The sequence below is a fragment of the Colias philodice genome, chromosome 18, assembly GCF_061535455.1.
Source record: "Colias philodice isolate Cphi_HAF_F1 chromosome 18, ilColPhil1 Martin Lab GWU primary, whole genome shotgun sequence".
NCBI lineage: Eukaryota > Metazoa > Arthropoda > Insecta > Lepidoptera > Pieridae > Colias > Colias philodice.
Window position 1 is genome coordinate 1,338,680 of NC_143103.1, and position 22,294 is coordinate 1,360,973.

Sequence of the window (22,294 nt, forward strand, 5' to 3'; positions counted from 1 at the left end):
TATAATTGATAAAATAGTCAGCAACATGACATCTATAATAATATAATATGCTTAGTTCAGAGTTTAAATCAAGAAGCTTACTACTGGAGATTTCGGTATGAACATTTGACGCAAGAAAATATTGCCCAGTTGTGTTTTATCACTTTCACACCTAACTTGGTATTGCCACTGTTAATACGAAGTTTTCCCAAGGCAACTATGTATGCTGTAATATTCTGTGCAAAAGGTTAGTTTTTGTACATGAGTTTGTTGATAAATTGCCAACAACGTCATTCAGAAGCATTGTTGGATGAGACAATTATTATATTTTATGCTAAATAAAATAAGTATCTGAACCAATTATTAAAAAGCGATACTCCCTGATTATGGGTAGTTACCATAATAAAATTGTAGCAACTCTCACTTTGACGTGACTTTGACAATATGGCATAAGTGATAAGCAAAGTGATAAGTGTCAAAAAAATTGCGTCGCTTCGCGGCTTCGAATAATTAAGTTATTATTGTTGCGTATTTAATAAATATTTTCCGAATATAAATAATGTATTGCATTGTGAAAAATTGCAGAAGTTTTTGGACACCAAATTCTGGCATAAAATTTCACAGGCAAGTGTATATTTACGCTATTTACAATATTCCTCAATATACATTTTGAAAAATAAACTTTGTAAAGTTAGCTGAAATTTGTGCAAGGCTGCTTTAAACAGTTTTTCTTTGATGATTTTGGCTTGAAATTGACCCGTCGAAGCAACGCGTTTAAAAAGAAGATCTGAGTAGCTTACAATTTGGTAAACAGCATCTGATGCAAAACACAACTTTCCTCTATTTACAATGGATGTTAATGCTATATATTGGTTCATATCCAAGCTTTGTAGTCAAAAGTTATTTTAAACTATCATTCTATACCAATTAAAATTGTATGTACCTATAAAGTATGACCAGTAATATTATAATATAAACTACTGTTAAAAATATATGTCGTTACTAGGTTTCCGCCCGCGGCTTCGCCCGCGCAGTCAAAGAAAAACCCGCATAGTTCCCGTTCCCGTGGGATTTCCGGGATTGCGTCTTTTTACCGGGATAAAAAGTAGCCTATGTCCTTTCTCGGGTATCAAAATATCTCCATACCAAATTTCATGAAAATTGGTTCAGTAGTTTAGGCGTGATTGAGTAACAGACGGACAGACAGACAGAGTTACTTTCGCAGGTACTGATAGATTGCTCATAATTAGGTCTATAATTGGTAAAATAAACACATTCCTCCATGGAAGCCTTTAGGAAGAATCAATTGTCAAAATATTATATAAGGGTAGTTTGAGTTACTGAACTTGATCTTTTTATTTTTTTCTTCCAAAAAACTCAAATGTACAACTTATGACCGGTACTGATAGATTGCTCTTAATAAGGTCTATAATTGGTAAAATAAACACATTCCTCCATGGAAGCCTTTAGGAAGAATCAATTGTCAAAATATTATATAGTTAAGGGTAGTTTGAGTTACTGAACTTGAACTTTTTATTTTTTTTCCAAAAAACTCAAAAGTGCAACTTGTGACCGGTACAGATAGATTGCTCATAATTAGGTCTATCATTGATTAAAAATACCAAATTCCACCATGGAGGCGTTTAGGAGGAATTGAATTTTATTAGGGTAGTTTTTTGCGAGTGGACTGCGAGTAGCCACGTCCCGCGCGCCCTCCCTTCCCCCTCACTCGCAGTGTGCCTGCCTAAACATGTCTGGACAGGAGTGTTTAGTGTCTGGTTTACAAATCAAATCTGGTTTAATCAAAGTGTAAACCAGCCTTGAGTGCAGGTGATTAGTGCGAGTGCAGGTGTGTAGTGCGAGTAGTGTCCAATTCACTGCGAGTGCAGGTGAGTAGTGCGAGTAGTGTCCAATTCGCGACGCTACACACTACGCTAAACACTTAACACTAAACACTCCTGTCCAGACGTGTTTAGGCAGGCACACTGCGAGTGAGGGGGAAGGGAGGGCGCGCGGGACGTGGCTACTCGCAGTCAACTCGCAAAAAAATAGAACACGCTTCTATTCACTTTACTACACAGCCTACTAATCACTTGCACTAAACAGTTGCTGTCCACACCTAGTCACTAATCACCTGCACTCGCTCTAATCAAAGTGTAAACCAGCCTTTAAGCTATTCTGATAATAATTTGCATTGCGTTACCATAATCGCCATTAATGTATGCACAGATCTAGTTTTGGAGTTTGGACGTACGTCCCGCCAAGGTCATACACAATGCACGACGCTATATAAAAGATATTTGGCGTTTGAAGGTTATAAATATATTCAATCGTCTTTTGTGAAATAGGTAACTATGTATTAGAATACAATGGAAAGCATGGACGTCGCACAAGAAGGTACCTCAGCAGCATCCACACCCCTACAGGAAAATGGTATGTTTCTTTCCTTTGAATCTGAAAAATGAAAATGCCGGCGTCCTGTCGTAGAAACGTGCTTTTTTGTTATGTGCATTTAGTTGTTATAAATGATTTAAAAATGTCGTAGGACCCGATAAAACTGTAACAGCGGAGGAGATGACGTCCAGAGATTATTATTTTGATACGTACGCACATTTTGGTATACACGAGGAAATGCTAAAGGACGAAGTACGCACGCTTACATACAGAAACGCTATGTACCACAATAAGCACTTATTTAAGGGAAAAGTAAGTTTTATTAATTTAACTCTATAGCTTTCCAAATAAAATACATGAGATTATGTTTTCAATATATTTCCATTGAAATGCTCTCACGTGTTTCGGCATTCCTACATTGTTATTATAGTAGTTAATTTTTTTAACCCATTGAGCCCCAAGCGGCCCGATAGGTCCACGACACAATAGATTTTCTATTGTGTCTGTGATTCCGGGGCCTGAGTTATTACGTAGTGTTTTTAATAGGAATAAGTATATCAAACTCATTATTAATCATATTTTACAGACCGTACTAGACATTGGCTGTGGGACTGGTATCCTGTCAATGTTCGCTGCAAAAGCTGGGGCTGCCAAAGTTATCGCCGTAGAGTGTTCCAATATAGTAGACTATGCACGGAAAATTGTTGAGGCGAATAGGCTAAGTGATGTTATAGAAATTGTTCAGGGAAAGGTAAGCACATTTTGATAGTCTACAATTTATTATAATGTAAAACTTGATGTTTCTATTGATTTAAGAGATAATTTAATGTTATGTTTGTAAAACATTGAAGTGGTAAAGGTCATCACGATGAACAAAAGTTATCTTAAAATCACTTATTCCATATAATTGTTTATATTAAAGATATTCAAAGCTTCCGCTAACAATTTAAAATTTAATCATTTATAGGTAGAAGAAGTAGAGCTCCCAGTTGAGAAGGTGGACATCATAATCTCAGAGTGGATGGGCTACTGCCTGTTCTACGAGAGCATGCTTGAAACTGTGCTATACGCGAGAGACAAGTGGCTCAAGGAGGACGGCATGCTGTTCCCTGATAGGTATGTCTTGGTTAAATGTGTAAAATGCTTTGTTGTATGCTATACTAATATTATAAAGCTGAAAAGTTTGTTTGAACGCACTAATCTCAGGAACTATTGGACCTCCAGGAAGTTGGCACCACACTTTGAAGTTCGAAAAATTTTAAAGGTTGTTCCAGGTTGTTCTAGGTTTGTTCTACTTTGTTCCAGAATTGCATACAGCTGAGATTAAACATTTTGAGAAAAGTAAAAAAAATCCGATTTTAGAGCTGGCACCGCACTTTTAAGATATCACGATTCTGGCGGTTGTTCTGAGTTGTTCTAGGTTTGTTCTATATTGTTCCAAAATATCGCGTCCGAAAAAAATTTATTTTTCACAAATTTCGCAAAAAAGTTGATTTCAGTCAGACCAAACTTTCGAGTTATTGCGCTTGTGATGGTTGTTTCTTGTTGAATCTGACCTTTGTGTGTTTACTACTTATACTGAAATATATTGCAATATATTTATTTGTAGTGCAGGTCCTTGAATTCTTTAAATGTTTTAAATATTTAAAATATGTTCTCCTGAAATACAGTTTCACCTTAATAACTTATACAAACAATTTGTAATTTTTTATATAAGTAAATTTATATTAATTAAGTTACAAAATTCTGATATGTACTATCTATTGTTATAGATGTACTCTATTCATCTGCGGTATTGAAGATCGTCAGTACAAGGACGAGAAGATCAACTGGTGGAATGACGTGTATGGCTTTGACATGTCCGCCATCAGGAAGGTGGCCGTCTCGGAGCCACTGGTGGACGTTGTTGATGCTAAACAGGTATTTGTTGTGTTAGATTTGTACTCTCTCATAGTTAAATAATAATAGTTTAATAAAACTAAAAAAACACGCTTTTTATAGAAAACCGAACTAAAAAATAGACAATTTTATCAAATTAGTGTATTGTCATCGGTCCTCAATAAATCTACAAAGTTTGAACGAAATCTAGCCGTTTAAAGTGGGTCAAAATCAGAGATGTAACGGAGCTTCGATTCCGGTTCCGTTAAGTCGGAACTTCCGATTATTATTACACTTTCGGTTCCGACTTCGGTTCCGATACTTTTGTATCGGATGTTAATCGGAGGTCGAACGAAACAAAGCGGGCGGCGCGCGACGGCCTGTGCCGAACAGGTTCATACATGTCGCGCGGGGAATCCCCCGACCCCCACTACGTGCACTCTATCATCAATTATTTTTTCACTTGTTAGTTGTTATTAGCTGTTACGCCCAAGACACGTTTATAGGTTATAGATAATTGTTTTGATTTTTGCGGCTTATTATCAATGAAAGTGATCTGTTTTTGTGTGGGATAATGAAACCTAAGTCCAGTTGTATTTGGAACTACTTCAATGAAGTTAATTCAGATTCGGCAAAGTGTAAACTGTGTATGAAGACGTATTCAAGAAAGGGAGGTACGACAACGTCCTTAAAAAGTCATTTGAAGTCTGTCCATGCCACTGAATATGAAGAATTCATTAAGTCAGAACAGAAAAAAAAGATACTGTGCACCTTCGACTTCGACGCCTCTTCAGGATGCTAAAAAACAAATGACTTTAAAAGAAACTTTGCTGAAGAATACAAAATGGAGCACTTCTCATGCTAAATCTAAGGAAATTGACAGATTAATTTCGGAAATGATTGCTTTGCAAGACCTACCCTTCAATTTTGTGGAAGGTATAGGATTTCGACTTTTTAGTGAACAACTTTTTAGTGGTGCTGGCCTAATTTACGACTCTTTAAGAAATAGATTGGATGGGGACAAAGCATCAAAGCTTTTGTTCATAAAGTACAATACATTATTTTTGGAGTCCATTTTGATTTAATTTGCTTTAGCTATTGTTCATTTATTGTAATGTCACCAAATGTAACACGCTACTTTGGGTTTTAATTTTAATTAAACTTTAAATTCATTAATTTTATCTTTTGTTCATTTGGAATTATGCCAATTCTTTTTTCGCAGTTGTTTTTTATTTTATAATAAAAAATAAAAATGAAAAGAATTGACTATAAATCATGTTTTATTTGTCCTTAAACAAACTGACCCTGCCTCCGATTTCGATTCCGATTTCGATTCCGATTCCGATAAACCAAATTTGAAAACTCCGATTCCGATTTCGGTTCCGATAAAACTACCTCCGTTACATCCCTGGTCAAAATCGCGCCCAAAGAAGTCGGTTACAAACAAACAAACATACAGGTGAAGCTAATATAAAGCGTGTAATAATAATAATAATAATGGGTGTATTGTTTTTTTAACAGTTCAAAAGTTGTGGGGACATAACTCTGAGATTATGTTTTTTTTTTTCATTTATTGAGGTCACCCAACACAACAATACTTATGGCTTAGGTACAGGCACACCCCGGACACTCCATACAAAATTATCGTTTTGACAGTCACACTGTAGAGACTGCAAATGTGTGTGTTAACGCTTTATGGTTGGCACATTTGTGACTATTACTTTAAGTCAATTTGATTAATGTTGTCAATCTTCGTTGCGTATCGTCCTTGCAGAAAAATGTGGCCCATTTTAATCACGATCGCGCGGGGTGAGGTTAGTTTAATTTTGGCGGGAGGCGGAGAGTGTCCGTTCTGTAGCGTTTAGCTACTATTATGTATTCTGTGGTACAAGTTAAAATTAAAAATTTTGATAATTGTGACAAACAATTATAGGACAACACAACATGGAAAAAAATATAATAATAATTACATTTGAGTCTAGTCACGTCACAAAAGAAAGAGAATACAAACCAAATCAAGACAATTCTTTGAAACATTTACGGATTCTATGACAGTTATCGTGAAAAATATCAATACAATTGCATACTCATTGACCAGTTTACCTACAGACGGGGGAATTTCGGCCAAAAACGGTCCTAAATGAAAATACATGTTATTATTTATCATATAATTCTGTTGATTTTTTGTAGAAATATGGCCATTGGCCACTTATATGGATCAGTTTCACATGAATTATTGTTTCTATTATTTAATTCTGTACTTATTTGACTATACAGAAAATTTCATAACTGGTTACTGACAAAACTCACAAAAGTTACAAATAATTAAAGTTCCTCTGTTCATTTTTTAAGGTGGTGACAAACTCATGTTTGCTGAAAGAAATTGACTTGTACACAGTTAAGAAAGAAGATCTGAATTTCGAGTCCAAGTTCCATCTGCAGGTATGTTGATGGAGTTTTTATTTTATGTTTACTTTACTAGGTGTAGGTTTTGGATATGGAAATAAAATTGTAATAATATTGAAATGATTTTTTTCGATAATTCTAACATATTAATTATTAATTTGAATACAATAATAAAATATGTATAATTTAGTTTGTCTATTTCACTTGAGTTAATCTTGTTAATTTATTTGAATATAGCTTTAAATGGGGACCCTAGATACTTCAAGTTGTACATAAAAAAATCTAAAACTCAGCCTTTATCAGCAGTTTTAAAATATAAGTGTATTTAACTGCACTACAGAACAAATATACGCATAATCACTTAAAATATATACATTAAATCAATGACTCTAATATACTAGTAGACGCGGCATACGCCAACATCATTGCACTAAAAAAGAGCGTAATTAATACATACCTACTTACTAACGCACTATATGGCCCTATACTCCGTCCGATCGCTGCGAGAAAGGGAAACAACATGGATGTCAACATACGCCTTATCTGTTATTAGAAAGAGATGAATATAGAATCTGAGTTAATTAAAAGAACGTCCAGCCACGACGCTGAATGGTGCGTGGCTAAGTGAAACTCAAACTCAAACAAACTCAAACTCAAACATTCATTTATTCAATAAGACTACTATTTAGTAGCACTTTCGAATCGTCATTACATAGTATTTTTAACATTTACCACCGATTCGGAAAGCAGTACCTATGGAGAAGAATCGGCAAGAAACTCCATAGTTGCTCTTTTAAAATAATGTCAATAAATTTACAAAATATGTAACTTATATCTAACTACATAATATGCCAAAGAACTGTCCTGTGGTTTTTACGCGACAACCCTCCATGGGTCTTTATCGTCCATATATTCCTGAATACTGTAGTACGCTCTCTGAACTAGTACATTTTTTATGTAAGTTTTAAATTTAGAACTACTAAACTCTTTAATATTGTGAGGAATTCTATTGTATAAGCGTATACCTTGACCCATAAATGAATTTTTAACTTTAGCTAATCGGAAAAATGGCATTTCAATTCTATTCCTGTTCCTTGTGCCATAATCGTGTCTATCTCCTACTCTTGTGTGTAAGTCAGAGCTTTTGTGTACATGCAAAATATTATTAAATATATACTGTGATGGTACAGTCAGGATACCAGTATTCTTAAAATGATCTCTTAGTGAGTCCCGAGCACGCAAATTATATATAGAGCGAATGGCTCTTTTCTGTAACTCGGGCACTTAGCTGAGTTTTTTCTTGCCAAAATAGAGAGCGGGTAACGTATCTAAAGTTTTTTTATAAATCATAGCATTAATTAATTAATCTTTTCTCTTAGGTCCGCCGCAACGACTTCATCCAAGCGCTAGTGACGTTCTTCAACGTGGAGTTCACGAAGTGCCACAAGCCGCTCAGCTTCAGCACGGCGCCCGAGGCCGCCTATACGCATTGGAAGCAGACCGTGTTCTACTTTGACGAGTATAATATGATGGTAAGTTGATTCAGGGCCGTTGGTATCTTTAGAAGATTTCCCCACTATAAAAAAAAAAGTTGATTCAAATCTTGAAGAGACGACCAGTTTCACAGTTCTAATTGGAGGTCTTCAACTATTTTAAAGTGAGATGTGGCTTGTGTAATTATTGTGGATATGTTCTGTTATCAATTTACAATTGCTAAAGTTGTGTGGACTGCTAAGTTTACATATTTAAAATAAAATGGATAGTTTTTTGAAACTCCCATGTGAAGAGTCTAATTTTATAATACATATATTCTAAATACTTACATAATTTTTTGAATAAAACAGATAAAGTTAAAAAATTAAATAATAGTTTCTAATACTATATTTTATTCTTAGAAATTCAATAATTCTACAAATAAAGAATCTCGTTTCGCAGGTGAAAAAGGGCGAAGAGATAATGGGCACGTTCTCAATGAGCCCGAACGCGCGCAACAACCGCGACCTCGACTTCGAGATCGAGATCTCGTTCAAGGGCGAGCTCTGCCAGGTGCAAGAGAAGAACCACTATAGGATGCGTCTCTTTGTGTAATACTGGATATACTCCTGCTTCAAAACGTGATAGCATGTCTGGCTCATTTCATACAAAACAGAATTAATGCCATCCGACTACCAATAGATGCCGCTAAGTGCATCATTTTAACCAGCAAAAAATAAAATTAGATTTAATTGCAATTTCATTGCTTTTTATAATTTTTTACATACTTTTGTAAATGGAACCTACCTATTTATTATTTAATTTCATTTTCGCTCGATTTTAACTAATTTTACAGAAAAGTTTATATTTAAACAACGCCATCTCATGAAACTACTATAAACAAGTTATTCTCCTCCGATTTGGCGATGCTAAACCAATAATAGATGGCACTACAGACGTTTTTACGTTACTTTTCACGTTTCTAATAGTCTCATTGCCTTTGCAGTACCTATAAAAAATGTTGTAAATGATTTAAGACGATACACAAAAAAAAAAATCCACTGCTTGGTGGGCGGAGTCTAATAGCTCGCTATCGCGAACGCGGGTGTGCGCGAAGTCATTCTTGCAAACTCGCCGCGCTGCCGCTGGCCGACTCGGGACAAACATGTATGGAGTCGTCATACAGTTATAATATTGTTATAAATATATTTAATTGTTGATTTATTGGTTTTATTTTCTTGCTTATAAACAAATAATCTTCTTTTTAACAACTACTTAGTTAGACACTATTAATAATTATTATTATTTCGTAATGTTTATTTTATTACAAAATAATACAGGTTATAAGTAATCTTTAAAATAACAAAAAATATTGTTACTCTGAAAAAATGAAATGGTACTCAATAACGCGGACTACTGAATTGTTTAGATATAATTTGATGCTGACGTAGATATTACATCATGCCCAGAAATGAAAGGTACTATTTCTGAAAGAAGTTATAAACCCTAATTCTTCTCAGTCAAAGTCAAGAGTGGAAGATATCACTAATACAGTAAAACTGATGCGAAACTTTGGATGTTAATTTGTATATTTGTTTGTTAGTTGTTACTCAATAATGTCAAGACTACATTACCAATTTTGATGAAATATAGCTAATTGCCTGGATTTACACATAGGATACTTTTTATCCGGACTGAACACTTCTCTGGGATAAAACAGGATTCACGATATAACCTAATTCCACGCGGGCAAAGCCGCGGTCGGAATGATATTTTTTTAAATAAAAAAATTGTTTAAAAAAAAACAAAATATATTCACGCAAGTATTTATTTTTTGCACTCTATTATAATTGTAATTATTCATTACAAATAATCAAAATAAAATAGCCAGAACAAAGTTAGGCCCTGGTAGGGTAGGTAGGCAGGTACAGCAATGTGAGACGAACACTGGCTTATTTATACCAATAATAATGTATTATAAACATTAAATTAAGTTAATTTTCTAACAACAAAAATACATAATATTAGCTAATGTGAAAACGAATCAACCAATCATCCCATTAGGAGGAGTGACTGCAGCGCCATCTTCCGGGCCCAATTGTGTTTCCAGATCACCCAGGAACTCAATTTAATATACACAAAATTTTTCGAAATGAAAACTTTCACATTACTATGTAAATATGAATATAAACCTGTTTTAGTACTAAGCAATTTCCCGCACAGGTGTAGTAAGTATATATGAAATAAATATCAACATCAAATTCTTTATACAACATACGTATCTACCATCTACTAAGAAATGTAATTCTTGAAATTTTTTCGTATTTTTTTAAAATATAATACTACTCCAATGAGCTCCTGTTCCATATTACGTCCACCATACTTCCAGTTTCCACTAAGTTCACCATGATTTTTTATTTCTTTGCACTTTGTTGCTTTTTGCTAAAAATGGAATCATGCGATAAAACCAGTAGAGCGTTGATAACATACATTTCTGACTGAATGAAGGTACTTACGAAGGAGTGGGTTCACATTGTGAACAATCAGTGGGTTTCAAGAAGCTTATATCTAAACACTGGAGATATCGTCCAGGATTGACGACTGAGCACAAGTTCATTGACCCTTACTTATGTTTTTTATCACTTTCACACCTAACTTGGTACCTATTGCTACTGTTAATACGAAGTTTTCCCAAGGCTACTATGTATGCTGTAATATTCTGTGCAAAAGGTTAGTTTTTGTACATGAGTTTGTTGATATATTGCCAACAACATCATTCAGAAGCAAGAAGCTTATATCTAATACACTGGAGATTGCACTATGACCATTAACTTGTCACAAGAAAATATAGCCTTGAATGACGTCAGTGTTGTTTTTTGTCTCTTTCCGTGGGTGACCACACTGGTTTGTATATTCAGGATTTTTCGAAATAAAAAAAACTAAAAATCATGGTCTATAAATAATAACGACATATATTTTTAACAGTATTTATATTATAATATTACTGCTCAACTTACATGAATAATTATCATCTTTATAGGTACATACCATTTTAATTGGTAGAGAATGATAGTTTTAAATAACGCTTGATAACTTTTGATCTCATACTACGATTTTTTAATTAAAATGAGTGCTACATACATTAAAACATCGTTTTGGTTACTCAAGCTTCAGTCTAAAACTTTTCAATATTCCAAAGGGAGAGTTGCATGTTGATGTGTGGTAACGATATTACAGTTCTCAGAAATTCGTATGTCTTTCAGGAGCTGTACTTACGGTCACTAATGGTTTCATGGTGGTTAATTATAATATAATTAAAATTACTTTATCAGTTGAGACGCAGTAACAAGAATGTGGTTAATAAAAAGGTATAGCACTTTTCAAAAGGTATTTTTTTTCTGGACCGTAATCCTCAGGCTTAAAATGCAAACTGCATATTCTGGCATGTTGATAAATTTTACCCTTGATATGCACTATGGACAGCCATTTATTTCTTTTTATTTCATTTTTGGAAAGCTGAAATACGTAAAACAAAAAAATATTAGGTTAAAAAGTATAAATTTCAATGTAAAAAAGAACAAACCACAATATGTGAGTGCAATACCGATGTCGTGTGTTGTTTCATTACTAGTATAAAAAAATTTAAAATGGTGTTCTAAATGTTCATCATAATATTGTTTAGCAATATATTATCGTCGCTATCCGTAAAAACCCATCATCATGGTTACCTTACTTGTTAAATTTGTTTGTTGAAAACTTGTTGAAAAATGATGAAAGTATTAGGAAAAGAACTTATTTAACATGATTGCTTAGTAAAATGATGATAAATTTGACGATTTTTGCCTTTAAAATGATTCTAAACAGGTAAATGCATGAGTATTGAGGAATATTGTAAATAACGTAAATATACACTTGCCTGTGAAATTATAGGCCAGAATTTGGTGTCCAAAAACTTCTGCAATTTTTCACAATGCAATACATTATTAATATTCGGAAAATATTTATTATAGGTCTACCAGAATCTGATGGCATATTTATATTTCAAAAATACGAGATTTTCATGTGGCAACTTTATTTGACAACTATCAAATTGGTTGTCAAATTATTTGTGTTGATGATTAATTTTTAGGATTTTGTCTTCAAAATCTTCAAAATGTCGATAAAACCGCTGCGATCACAAGCAAGAGGTATTGTTTACAATGTGTATTAAAAAATATTCGATGAAGAAGGGTCAAACACATCACAATTTTCAATTTTAAAGCGCGTGAAAGATTTTATTGCTAAGTTGGACTTACCCGTTTTGATACTTTAAATTAAAAATGTTATAAATAGGTAACTATAATATTGTTTGTTGATTAAAATATAATTTTATGAAAACTTATTACTTACGGGAGTTTCCAATTCGGCTATTTGTCAAGTCCAAGGTGTACAAGTCAATTTTATAATGTGTTAATGCTTACGAAAATAAACATGATTTTATTTTATTATTGTTTTATTTTATAAAAAATTATAAACAATCGTTAAATATTAAGTTTTGATCTGCATTATCATTACATCCATATTTTCACATGCCATAATTATATATATTCAAATATAGGTATGTGTAAATACATAATATTATTATGTATTTTAGAAAAGTAATATGTATATTATACATGTAATAAGTACCTACATAATAATACGTGGATATCTCATTATTAAATACAGTATTATCCACTTGTGTAATGTGACTAATGATATTGAGGACAAAATAAAAAGTACGCAGTATCAAGATCGTTCAGTCCATTTTCCCTAGGGTTGCACACTCTAAATTTTGATTTCCCTAATTGCCATCAGATTCTGGTTTACCTATAAATACGCAACATTAATAACTTAAATATTCGAAGCGACGCAATTTTTTTGACACTTATGTCATATTGTCAAAGTGAGAGTTGCTACAATTTTATTATGGTAACTACCCATAATCAGGGAATATCGCTTTTTAATAATTGGTTCAGATAGTTATTTTATTTAGCATAAATAATAATTGTCTCATCCAACAATGCTTCTGAATGACGTTGTTGGCAATTTATCAACAAACTCATGTACAAAAACTAACCTTTTGAACAGAATATTACAGCATACATAGTAGCCTTGGGAAAACTTCGTATTAACAGTGGCAATACAAGTTAGGTGTGAAAGTGATAGAACACAACAATTTTCTTGTTACACGTCAAATGTTCATACCGAAATCTCCAGTGTATAAGATATAAGCTTCTTGTTCAGAAGCATTGTTGGATGAGACAATTATTATTTATGCTAAATAAATTAAGTATCTGAGCCAATCATTAAAAAGTCACACTCCCTGTTTATGGGTATAGTCACCATAATAAAATTATGGCAACTCTCAGTTTGTCAATATGGCATGTGTGTCAAAAAAATTGCGTCGCTTCGAATATTTAAGCTAATATTGTTACTTATTTAATAAATATTTTCCGAATATAAAGAATGTATTGTATTATGCAAAATTGCGGAAGTGTTTGGAAACCAAATTCTGGCATAAAATTTCACAGGCAAGTGTATAATATTTACGTTATTTACAATATTCCTCAATACTCATGCATTTACCTGTTTACAATCATTTTAATGGCAAAAAATAGTCAAATTTATCATCATTTTAGTAAGCTCGTTTAACTAACGTAAGCATAAAGTATGATCAGTAATTATAATATAAATACTGTTAAAAATATATGTCGTTATTATTTATTGACTATGATTTTTAGTTTTTTTCTATTTCGAAAAATCCTGAATTTAAAAACCCGACGGTATACGGTATACCTACTCGGCAGCCGCGATACACGCGACATGCGCTACACAGACCGAAAAGTTTGAGACGATGTAATAAAAGTTTCACTTTACTAAAAACCTTATAGGGCATAGATAATAGATAAAATGTTTAATTGTATAGTCTGTATTAATTTCTTGGTAATCTGTGACTCGGTATTACGTTGACTTTTGCATCTGTGATTTTCGCACGGTTTCGCGCTCGGTTTCGCGTTTCGCTTTCGTTCGTCCCCTTTCTGTTTAATTTATTGAAGAGAAGCTCAATTCATAGAATCGAGCATTTCAATGCTTTATTAATTTACTTAGATTGTGATATTTTTATATGTACCTAACTATCAATTTAACTATAATAGTTGTGCTACGGAATGATACATGAGTTATCAAATTAATATAATTTAAGATTAGTGACAGTTATATTTGGTGTTTGAAGGTTATAAATATATTCAAGCCTTTAATCGTCTTTTGAGAAATAACTATATAATAGAATACAATGGAAAGCATGGACGTCGCACAAGAAGGTACCTCAGCAGCATCCACACCCCTACAGGAAAATGGTATGTTTCTTTCCTTTGAATCTGAAAATGCCGGCGTCCTAGCGAAGAAACGTGCTTTTTTGTTATGTGCAATTAGTTGTTATAAATGATTTAAAAATGTCGTAGGACCCGATAAAACTGTAACAGCGGAGGAGATGACGTCCAGAGATTATTATTTTGATTCGTACGCACATTTTGGTATACACGAGGAAATGTTAAAGGACGAAGTACGCACGCTTACATACAGAAACGCTATGTACCACAATAAGCACTTATTTAAGGGAAAAGTAAGTTTTATTCATTTAACTCTATAGCTTTCCAAATAAAATACACGAGATTATGTATTAAACATATTTCCATTTAAATGCTCTCACGTGTTTCGGCATTCCTACATTGTTAGTAGTTAATTTTTTTAAGTAGTGTTTTTTAATATGAATTAGTATAACAAACTCATTATTAATCATATTTTACAGACCGTACTAGACATTGGCTGTGGGACTGGTATCCTGTCAATGTTCGCTGCAAAAGCTGGGGCTGCCAAAGTTATAGCTGTAGAGTGTTCCAATATTGTAGACTATGCACGGAAGATTGTGGAGGCGAATAGGCTTAGTGATGTTATAGAAATTGTTAAGGGAAAGGTAAGCACATTTTGATAGTCTACAATTTATTATAATTGAAACGTAGATTTTTCTATAGATTTAAGAGATAATTAAATATTATGTTTGTAAAACATTGAAGTGGTAAAGGTCATCACGATGAACAAAAGTTATCTTAAAATCACTTATTCCATATAATTGTTTATATTAAAGATATTCAAAGCTTCCGCTAACAATTTACAATTTAATCATTTATAGGTAGAAGAAGTAGAGCTCCCAGTTGAGAAGGTGGACATCATAATCTCAGAGTGGATGGGCTACTGCCTTTTCTACGAGAGCATGCTTGACACTGTGCTATACGCGAGAGACAAGTGGCTGAAGGAGGATGGCATGCTGTTCCCTGATAGGTATGCTTTGGTTATTTTGTGTTATAATGCTTTGTTATTTCTTGTGTTTTATGAACAATTACAGTGGTTTGTTTTGTAGGTTAATTATATTAATAATAATTTATAAAAATTATCATTCTTTATTACATTTACCCATTAAAAGATTGCAACAACTTTAATTTAAAAAAATTTAATATCTGGGTTTATTCAACCATAAATAACAAGCTATGTTTTTTAGCATAATCACATTTTCTTTGTTTCTTGTTTTCTTGAATAAATATAATTTTGTCTTCTCCTTTTCTCATTAATTTATTGAATTTGAAGTAGCTTTCTTTGAAGTAAGACCACCTCCAAGTGAGAGCGTCAGTATTTAAGGGCGCTTTCAATTTATGCATTTCATGTCGGACGGCTGCAGTGCCGAAGCGGTGTGTTAGGCGTACAGTGCATGGACGATCCTAACAGTCGAAAAAATCGAAAGCACCCTAACAGTGTTCTATATACCGAATGTATTATGTAGTTATAAAAAACTTAGATAATTTTTTTAATAACCATACTACCTGATGTCAACTATAAAATATTAATTTTATTGGCCTGAACTCCATCAAAAAGTATTATCTTCAACAGATGTACCCTATTCATCTGTGGTATTGAAGATCGTCAGTACAAGGATGAGAAGATCAACTGGTGGGACGATGTATATGGCTTTGACATGTCCTCCATCAGGAAGGTGGCCATCTCGGAGCCACTGGTGGACGTTGTTGATGCTAAACAGGTAATTTTGACGTGACAACGTCTTATAATTCGATAGAGCCGGCTGCACGCACGAAAAAACATGACTCATGCGGCATTACCTCGCTCTGAGGCGTTCCATGTAAGGCTTGAAGTGCAAGCGAGAGCGCGGAACGAGCGACAAAGAAGCACAATCGGACGTTGTCACGTTCAACTGTCGCCAGTTAACCGACTTTACAGACAACCAATTTTTTTGTTTTGTTGTTGCTTTGCATTCTTCAAAAGGTTCAGGCCCTTTTTTAACAGATCGCTTCTTAAATAATTTAAATCATTTACGAGGCAAAATTTTTTTAAATTCATGTTGATTTTTTGTTTTGTTTTATTATTTGAAACATTTTTATGGTTCAACAATTATGAAAGATTTTTTTTCTGTAGTTCTCATTCGAGGATTATATATTTTGATTATACAATTTACATTTTGAAAGATTTACAAACAATAATTAAAGTTGCAATATAATTTTTTTAGGTGGTTACAAACTCATGTTTGCTGAAGGAAATTGACTTGTACACAGTGAAAAAAGAAGATCTGAATTTCGAGTCCAAGTTCCACCTGCAGGTATGTTGATGGATCTTTAATTTTATGTTTATTTTACTAGGTATACTTTTTTCAATTTAGTGGTAATGATGTTGATTTTAGACTTATGGAGCAGAAATTGTGTTGTCAAAAAACTTAGAATACTTATTCAAAGTTAAATCTGCCTATTTGAAACCAGTTACTGTAATGTAGACGTTGCTTTTCAAGAATTTTCATAGAAAATGAATTACACTTTTTACAGACAAACCTTTCTTCCTATTTATATTGTGAAATTGGTGCACAATGTATTTGCTCATGGGCTACTTTTTACGCAGGTTAAAGCTAGTTGTATGTAACTCAGCTGATATCAACCATAGCTTACATAATATAAGTGACTAGCTTCCACCCACGACTTTGTACGTGCATCCCCGTTTTTCCCCGTTCCAGCCAGAATTTCGGGAAATCCTTTCTTAGCCTACGTCCTAACATCTACCTGCATGCCAAATTTCAGCCCGATACGTCCAGTGGTTTGGGCTGTGCGTTGATAGATCACTATATCAGTCACCTTTGAGTTTTATATATATAGATTACTAGCTTTCCGCCCGCGGCTTTGCCCGCGTTTTCAAAGAAAAACCTGTTCCTGTAGGATTTCCGGGATAAAACCTATCCTATGTCCTTTCTCGGGTATCGAAATATCTCTTTACTAAATTTCATGCAAATTGGTTCAATAGTTACGGCGTGATTGAGTAACAGACAGACAGACAGAGTTACTTTCTCATTTATAATATTAGTATGGGTCATAATAATTAACTGTTCATATTTCTCTTAGGTCCGCCGCAACGACTTCATCCAAGCGCTAGTGACGTTCTTCAACGTGGAGTTCACGAAGTGCCACAAGCGGCTCGGCTTCAGCACGGCGCCCGAGGCCGCCTACACGCATTGGAAGCAGACCGTGTTCTACTTCGACGAGTATATGACGGTGAGTTGGCAAAGCAAAGCACAACGCTTTTTAAAAAGAAAAAGACGGGTTGCACTCCGGGAGTGCCGGCAGAAGTGAAAACTTGATTATTAACGTTCAGCATGTTTGATATTTTGGCATTCCAAAAAGTATCCGTCTTACGCATGGAATATAAGGGCTAAAAAAAAAAAACATCCGTCTTACGTTTTTTCGATCAGGCCACGTGTCCTGACGCGAGTTTAAGATTTTATACCCAACGCCGCTAAAGAAGTTTTCACTTCAAAAAAAAGACGGGTTGCACTCCGGGAGTGCCGGCAGAAGTGAAAACTTGATTATTAACGTTCAGCATGTTTGATATTTTGGCATTCCAAAAAGTATCCGTCTTACGCATGGAATATAAGGGCTACAAAAAAAAAAAAAAACATCCGTCTTACGCTTTTTCGATCAGGCCACGTATCCTGACGCGAGTTTAAGATTTTATACCCAACGCCGCTAAAGAAGTTTTCACTTCAAAAAAAAGACGGGTTGCACTCCGGGAGTGCCGGCAGAAGTGAAAACTTGATTATTAACGTTGAGCATGTTTGATATCCATCCGTCTTACGCTTTTTCGATCAGGTCACGTGTCCTGACGCGAGTTTAAGATTTTATACCCAACGCCACTAAAGTAATATAAGTGGCTGTGGTCGGTGGCCCGTTTGCGCTGCCACTTAATTTGCGCTGCCTCAAAACAAATTGAGGACAATAAATGATGAGATGTTTTCTTTTTGCCTCATTTAAAAGCGGATTTACGCTACGCCGTGTCGCGATCGGGTCTTGTCTCTTGATTAAATTGTTGTGTATATTAATCTATTGAGGGCCGATTATTCAATGCTTGGATAAAACTTATAATAATAATAATAAAGCTCATTTATTCCGTGAAAAAATCAAAATTTACATTTCAAATGTTTTGTTAGTTGTTAGTTTAACTTAATCTATTTTAGTATCTAATGTTAGTTTTATTTTTCTTATTTCCACGGACCCCTTATTGGGTAAAAGCCTCCTCTCTCCTCTTCCATGTAATCCTATCCTGTGAAATTTTCATCCAGTTTTTGCCCACCGTTTCTATTAAATCATCAGCCCATCGCTTTCTTGGTTTACCTTTTTTCCTTTTTCCTGTTGGTCCTGCCCATTTAGTTGTCAGTAATGTCCATCTGTTATCTGTATATCTCGATATGTGACCCGCCCATTGCCATTTGAGATGTAGAGCTTGGCGGAGAGCATCTGTTAGTTTAGTTTTATTTCTTATGTCTTTGCTTCTAATCTTCTGTATTTTTTTTATTTTTAATATACTTCGTTCCATTGAACGTTGGCATGTGGTAATTTTGTTTTTAATTTTCTTTGTATATGTCCATGTCTGGCTCCCGTATGTCAAACTAGGTAAAATACAGGTATCCATCACTATTCTCTTCAATCCTATGTGGTAGTCTCCTTTTAAAATTTCTTTTTGAGCCCAAAATTTCTTCCACGTCCCATTAATTCTTCTTCATTACAGTTTTCGTTAAATGATACTAGCTTTCCTAGATATATGTAGCTGTTAGACAAGGATAAAACTTATCCGTCCAATAAAATTTTACACGATACTTTTAAAAAGTCACGTAAACTGTCAAATACGGGCAATTAGAATACGTTTTTAAAATGGTAGTTTTATACATTATTCGACGAATAAGTTTTAACCAAAGATTGAAAAATCAGCCCTTAATAGAACAAATTGTTTTATAATAATATTTTTTAAAATATAATAATTTATACTCATTGTTTTATTGTAATTCAATATTTTATATATTTATTTATTTATTTTAAACATGACTGTATCATCATAAAATGTAACGATTTAATAATAATTCGCAGGTGAAAAAGGGCGAAGAGATAATGGGCACGTTCTCAATGAGCCCGAACGCGCGCAACAACCGCGACCTCGACTTCGAGATCGAGATCTCCTTCAAGGGCGAGCTCTGCCAGGTGCAAGAGAAGAACCACTATAGAATGCGCTAGTGTGTGAGGTACGGTCGGCAGATTACGTACGGTCGGTAGATTGTATTCATAATGTAGGGTCAGCAAAAATATAGGTACCGACGGTCGGCAGATTACGCGAAAAATAGTACACTCGTGCGTGATGATGAGGTACGGTTGGCAGATTACGCATGGTCGGTAGATTGTATTCATAATGTAGGGTCAGTAAAAATATAGGTACCGACGGTCGGCAGATTACGCGAAAAATAGTACACTCGTGTGTACGGTCGGCAGATTACTTTGATTAACTTTATGTGGAGTCAGCAAAACAATTGTACTTTGATTTGTAGTTGTATGTAATTCTGTTTTAAGACGTCATACCACTGTTCTAGTTGGAGTGATTACAATGCGGGAAAGTGATGGCGCTACACGATATAGCTCGTGTCTTTTTCTAATACTGGATGTACTCCTGCTTTAAAACGTGATAGTAAATCGTCGATTTTAATGATTACAGTGCCTAGTGGTACAGTCAGCAAGTTAAGTTTGCTGTTTAATTGGTACCATATAAGATAAAGTGCAATGAAACTCGCTTGTTGGATTTATTGTTGAAGTATTTTTGTCTACGCTAGTTATATTTTTTATATCAAATGTTTGAATAGGACATGTATGTAAATGAATTGCGCGACTTAAATTGCTGACTGTACTGTAACGACAACATACCGAAATCGATCCAATACAATAGTAAATTACATACATAATATTATGTTTATGTCAACAAAATAATGCCGACCGTCGATTTCACGTTTAGAAACCAAACAACGATTATCAATTTCATTTAATAAAATGTAATTTTAAATCTTTTCCACTATGTTTGTACTCAAACTATGCTCCTTTATTAACATTATTTCGTTTGAGTGTTAAATTAGAATTGACAAAAATTGTCTCTCCTAAAAGTTTTACGTCAAGGAAGAATAAATAAAAATATAATTTATGTAAAAATACATAACTGTACACATACATACATACACACACTGTATACAGCGTGTGTATGTATGTATATGTACAGTTATAACTGTGTCTTATTCTATCTTTATATAAAACGCAGTTTTGTCTGAATCCTAGTTCAAATGAGATAACTGTGGTTTAAACTCGTTTTTAAATAACTTGAAAATAATTTGTATCAAATATAAACTTGTACTTGTGTACAAATAATTCTCATCTAGTTTTGTTAGCATAAATATAGGTTTCTGTGTTACATCAATAAATTGTACTAATTAGTAAAATTACTTTGGGATTTTACATTTAAATATTTCTTGTATTTATTACCAATAAATTTTTCATTTTACTCTGTATAACAAATAGAACAATAGTTGTTTGTTTCACGAAGATAGTTCGACCAAGTAAAGGAGTAAAATAATTCTAAAGAGGCATTACTATTATATATAAGTAAAAAGGAACGATTTTTTAGTTATCTAGCAACTACAGCATACTTTTTTATATGAGATTGCATGATTACAGAAAAGAGAAAAATAAAAATAAATAACCAAATTATTGATCTTATGAATGAGTATTATCTGCACCTTTTTACTTATAATTATAGTTAAGTTTTTAATCCAAAATTGTGTAATACACTGATATTATATTAGTATTGCAGTGATTCCTAATATCTAAATATCCCTAACACTTACCTAACAATATTTGTGAAAAGATTAGTAATATCCTATAGCTGTCTCTTTTTATTGCTATCAATAAAACATCATGGTGACTACACATTCGTACGAACATCGAGGCGAATAACGAGCACGCATATTTATACAGTGCATTCGATATTCGCCTAAACATTCGCTTATTCGTGTTAAGAGTGTTTTTCTGACGTAATCTTAAATTACTGTACTACTTACGAATAGTGGTGTGTTAAGACACTCTCATACGAATGATTCGTCGAATGACGAACACGAATGTGTAAATGTACCATAATAGAAGAACGGGAAAATAGTAACTGTCTCGACATACTTATGCTATCTCGCTCTAATATATGAATTTTTTTACGATAGAAAGGGACGGCAATACGAAAAAGGTTCAAATCGTCTACGCTACGTAGAACGAAGTATTTTAGATTCAGCCTAAGAAGTATCGACCTCAAACATTAGCTGTAATCTTAATTTAGTTTTAAGTACTGTATAAGCTTTGTATTCGCATGTAAGGTTTCAAGTAAAATTATAAATTCTGTGATGACATTGAATTTTTATTTTTATTTATTTGTCCCTTAGTCCATAGAAATAAGATTACATAAGTTTACGTTTGGCCTTATTACAGAAAAATGATATTAGATTTTTCTTTGTTGTTAGTTATGATTTAACTCAAAAACTATTTTAGCGAAATTAATTTTTTTTTGCTCAGGGAGCCGATACCGAGCAACATAGGTTCATGTAGTATTTCATTTTGTTACAAAAACTTATTCACTTATTCACTTATTCCTTTATTCATAAAATTTTTACTAATGGATATTGTGCTATTAAAATAAAAGATACACGTCGTTTCAAGATTTTTATTTCGTATAAAATTAATTTAAAGCT

At 33.6% G+C, this 22,294-nt stretch overlaps 2 protein-coding genes across 2 annotated transcripts; both read left to right on the forward strand.

Moving 5' to 3' along the window:
• Positions 1-561: 561 nt before the first annotated feature.
• On the forward strand, positions 562-21,960 carry LOC149480237 (protein arginine N-methyltransferase 1-like). The gene is made up of 10 exons (XM_089706647.1): positions 562-603; positions 2,209-2,292; positions 14,384-14,507; positions 14,613-14,773; positions 14,960-15,124; positions 15,341-15,489; positions 16,093-16,240; positions 16,724-16,813; positions 17,601-17,750; positions 19,617-21,960. The coding sequence occupies exons 3-10, from the start codon at positions 14,444-14,446 to the stop codon at positions 19,758-19,760; spliced, it is 1,071 nt and encodes a 356-aa protein (XP_089562773.1). The 5' UTR covers positions 562-603; positions 2,209-2,292; positions 14,384-14,443; the 3' UTR covers positions 19,761-21,960.
• LOC149480238 (protein arginine N-methyltransferase 1-like) lies at positions 2,220-9,354 on the forward strand. The gene is made up of 8 exons (XM_089706645.1): positions 2,220-2,412; positions 2,525-2,685; positions 2,960-3,124; positions 3,341-3,489; positions 4,146-4,293; positions 6,604-6,693; positions 8,037-8,189; positions 8,593-9,354. Exons 1-8 carry the CDS (start codon positions 2,349-2,351, stop codon positions 8,743-8,745), a joined length of 1,083 nt encoding a protein of 360 aa, XP_089562771.1. The 5' UTR covers positions 2,220-2,348; the 3' UTR covers positions 8,746-9,354.
• Positions 21,961-22,294: the final 334 nt, after the last annotated feature.

What these genes read in the sequence shown, in the direction of transcription:
- LOC149480237 (XM_089706647.1), top strand. Translation starts at nt 14,444, where the DNA reads ATGGAAAGCATGGACGTCGCACAAGAAGGTACCTCAGCAGCATCCACA. An exon ending in GGCATGCTGTTCCCTGATAG is followed by an intron (nt 15,490 to 16,092) that starts GTATGCTTTGGT and finishes TATCTTCAACAG; the next exon opens with ATGTACCCTATTCATCTGTG. An exon ending in AGTCCAAGTTCCACCTGCAG is followed by an intron (nt 16,814 to 17,600) that starts GTATGTTGATGG and finishes TATTTCTCTTAG; the next exon opens with GTCCGCCGCAACGACTTCAT.
- LOC149480238 (XM_089706645.1), top strand. Translation starts at nt 2,349, where the DNA reads ATGGAAAGCATGGACGTCGCACAAGAAGGTACCTCAGCAGCATCCACA. An exon ending in AGTCCAAGTTCCATCTGCAG is followed by an intron (nt 6,694 to 8,036) that starts GTATGTTGATGG and finishes CTTTTCTCTTAG; the next exon opens with GTCCGCCGCAACGACTTCAT. An exon ending in TTGACGAGTATAATATGATG is followed by an intron (nt 8,190 to 8,592) that starts GTAAGTTGATTC and finishes CTCGTTTCGCAG; the next exon opens with GTGAAAAAGGGCGAAGAGAT.